Source organism: Fukomys damarensis, unplaced genomic scaffold (genome assembly GCF_012274545.1).
Source record: "Fukomys damarensis isolate Sample0158 unplaced genomic scaffold, DMR_v1.0_HiC HiC_scaffold_11, whole genome shotgun sequence".
Taxonomy (NCBI): domain Eukaryota; kingdom Metazoa; phylum Chordata; class Mammalia; order Rodentia; family Bathyergidae; genus Fukomys; species Fukomys damarensis.
In genome coordinates this window covers 17,202,347-17,205,505 of record NW_022900923.1, presented here as the reverse complement: position 1 = coordinate 17,205,505, position 3,159 = coordinate 17,202,347, and the positions used below count along the sequence as shown (strand labels likewise).

At 45.9% G+C, this 3,159-nt stretch overlaps 1 protein-coding gene across 4 annotated transcripts in view; it reads right to left on the bottom strand.

The window, feature by feature from the left end:
• Positions 1-3,085, bottom strand: part of Zbtb37 (zinc finger and BTB domain containing 37) — a 26,428-nt gene extending 23,343 nt beyond the window's left edge. For 3 of the 4 annotated variants that reach the window (XM_010635585.3, XM_010635584.2, XM_010635582.2), the window contains exons 1-2: positions 2,800-3,085; positions 795-1,751 (exon numbers count right to left, since the gene is read on the bottom strand). In XM_010635585.3, coding sequence (XP_010633887.1) covers positions 795-1,723 — 929 coding nt within the window. In that variant the 5' untranslated portion in view covers positions 1,724-1,751; positions 2,800-3,085. Of the gene's footprint in view, positions 1-794; positions 1,755-2,799 lie in introns of all 4 variants that reach the window. The other variant, XM_010635583.2, reaches the window with a different exon arrangement.
• Between the last annotated feature and the right edge of the window lie 74 nt (positions 3,086-3,159).

Below are 3,159 nucleotides of genomic sequence, written 5' to 3'. Positions count from 1 at the left end.
TTTTTTTTTTTTAAGGCAGAGTCTCACTATGTAGTTGAGACTGACCTGGGACTCACTATGTAGCCCGGGCTGGTCTTGAACTCACAGCGATCCTCCTGCCTCAGCCTTCTGAGTGCTGGGATTACAGCTGTGCGCCAGCACGCCCAGTCTCTAATACATTTAATGTATTAGAGAAAAGTGGCATAATAGCACTGGTAGAAAAGGAGACTCTCAGGCAGCAATCATCCAATAAAAGAAAAAAGGGACAATATCACCAAATGACAAATGATAAAAGGAATGAAAAACATCCAAAAATATTTTCTTTGGAATTACTGTACTGTGTCAACACTAATTTAAAAAGAACAGTCACTGACAGTACCACAGTTTCCCTAATTTGGTAGACGAGGGCAAAGAAAAGTAAACAGTACTGTAGAGAAAGTGAACTCCGGAGGCCACCTACCTGTGTGATAACATACCAAGGGCAACGCTGCCAGGTTCCTGGCTGCCGCTCAGCTCCCTGCCTGGAATCCAGAGGAAGCCCTGGCAATTACTGATCCTAGTGTGGCTGCAGATGCTATTCTGATTCATGGAAGTGTCTTAACTTTACCATAGTTCTCACAACACTGTGAATACTTCAGGACTAGGAGCTTCCTGCTTTAAAAAAATAAGAATGCAAGTCTTTCGGCATACCTCCAGTTTCCCCAAAATCAACTCATTGCGGTTATGAGTATCAGGTAAGGAGGACGCTCTACAAAAGAGGGCCCATGTAACGTGTGCACATTAGCCATGAGATGGGAAAAGAAAACAAACCTTACCTGTCGACTTCACTGCTTGTTGGCCGAGCCAGCTTGGCTCCTGAAGACCCTAAAGTATAACTTTCCTGTCCTACAGAACCATGGCCTGTGGTGTCAATGACCATGGCGGTGACTTCCTCTGCACTACTCCCATCTTCTCCAGAAGGCTGATTCTCAGGCCCAAGCCACTCCTCCAGATTTTCAGTTTTGATGTGCACTGCTCCCAGAACCCTAACTTCATCGTCGCTCCGGACCCCCCGATCTGCTACTCCTGTCTCCACATACCACTGTCCTGCTCGGTTGATCCGGAGAATGGGCTCCCGGCTCTCTACATCAGAACTCTGTTCAATTATCTGAGGGCTGGTGGATTCCTCAGGGGGACTTAGCTCTCTGATATCCAGGACAGCACTGACCTGTCCTCGCCGGCTTCCCTTTGGGGTATTATGTCGAGGGCTGAGGGAGCGGCTTAGATTTGGTGTGACCCTGTGAGACTCTGGAGGTCTCTCTTGATGCTTCGTCCTTGTTTGACTTAATTCTGCTTCAACCTCAGCCACGTTAATTTTGAAATGAATGCCCTCCAGGATCTGTGTGCATTTGTCTATAATATGCTGCATCTGCAGAAAGCTGGCAGCTGTTAGGTAGCTGATGATATCTGCCAGTTGCAAGCATATCCGCCCTGTGTAACAGAAAGAAAGGAGCTGTTCAAAAACAGTGGGGTTCTTGATGACTGAAATGGAGACAGTACTCATTTCATTCAAGGACATGTGATCCCGGAAATAGGGGGAGCTGGCAGCCAGTACCACTTTGTGAGCCCGAAAAGCTTGTCCTTGCACATTGACCACAATATCACAGAGACGGCCCTGCATGCGCAGCTGGTTTAGATGGCTCAGGACAGAGTTGCTGAAGTCAGGGATCTCCAGTTGTATGTTCCCTCCTTTCTCCATGGTCATGCCTGAAGGTGCAGGCACACATTCAACCCTGCTGAAAAGAAGAAACCATATTCTCATTAAAAATTACAATTTTACTCCCTTGCTGCTTTCTAGTTCAAACGTACTTTTCTAAAAATTTAAGCTATGGCCATACTTTCCTTACTAATTGAGTATATAACATCAAAATGAAAGTTCAAGCTGGGTGTGGTAGCGCAGGCCTGTGATTCCAGCACTTGGGAGGCGCAGGCAGGAGGATCACAGAGAGTTGGAGGTCAGCCTGGACTACACAGTGAGTTCAAGATCACCCTGAACTACAAAGCAAAACCCTGCCTCGAAAAAAAGAAATGTTCAAGAGGGTAGGAATGAAGAGCATTAATCATAAGGTTATTTGGGGTGAGTCTACAATTCCATGACAACTTACATTTTCTCTAAAAGGAAATAAGCTTTACAAAGAAAGGTCATTACACACAGATGGATTAATTAGCTACTTAACATTTCACTACATGCTGGCTGAGTTAATAACTTTATAAACTAATATCCCATAAGAATACAGGCCAGGATCTTTAGTCTTAGGAGTCAGGGCACCCACAATCTTGGACTCTGAGGCAAGATTAGGAAGAATTCCACAGCCGTGTCAGGACTCAAGCTGCAGAGAACTTGAAGTTCAGTTCTCAGTCAGGAGAGGTTCCGTACATCTACCTCTATCCAAATTTGAAAAATGGGAATTTCAGGTGGTGGGGTTCAACCTCGGCTTCACATATGCATTTCTGAAATTCAGTTTCCTAGAGCTGGTATTTGAAAAATGGACCATTTACAAGTATAGCCAAAATTTTTATATTAAAAGATTGCGATTGCATCCGCTCGTCTTCAACAGCTGAAAGTACTTTGTATAAATCTCAACAGAAGGACAATGATTTAAGCCCAATGTGCATCCACTCCACGTACAAATCTGTAAGATACTACATAGCTGCATAAGACCCGAAACTTCAGGAAACTTATCCTGAGAAGCCCACAGTATCGCCCTGATCTATACACATTTATCGGTAAACAGGGAAGTGTATACACTGCTTTCAAGAACCAACTTTAGCCAATCTGACCTTTTTCCAAAGCGTTATTGTTTGTTTTGAAACTTTTAATCCAATAAGAGCCTCTGTCGATGCCATCATGAATTCAGCTGTTTATTTTGGAGCCTACACCAGCGCCTTTTTTGTTTGCTCTTTCCGGCAATTCCCCAGTGAGGAGGAAGCCCTTGGAGTAAAGTCTTTCTCTACCGTCGGCACTGGAGGGGTGAGAGCTGTAAGAGGGAGAACCGGGAACGGCATGGGGTTGGCCACTCTGGTATCCGAGCAGCTTTCCTCTGCGTGAGGAGAGGGGAGAGGGACTGGCCGAGGGGCGGAACGTCACCCAGGAGCTCAGCCGCAGGGGAGCAGAGCGCCGGCCGCGAGCGAGCGCGAAGG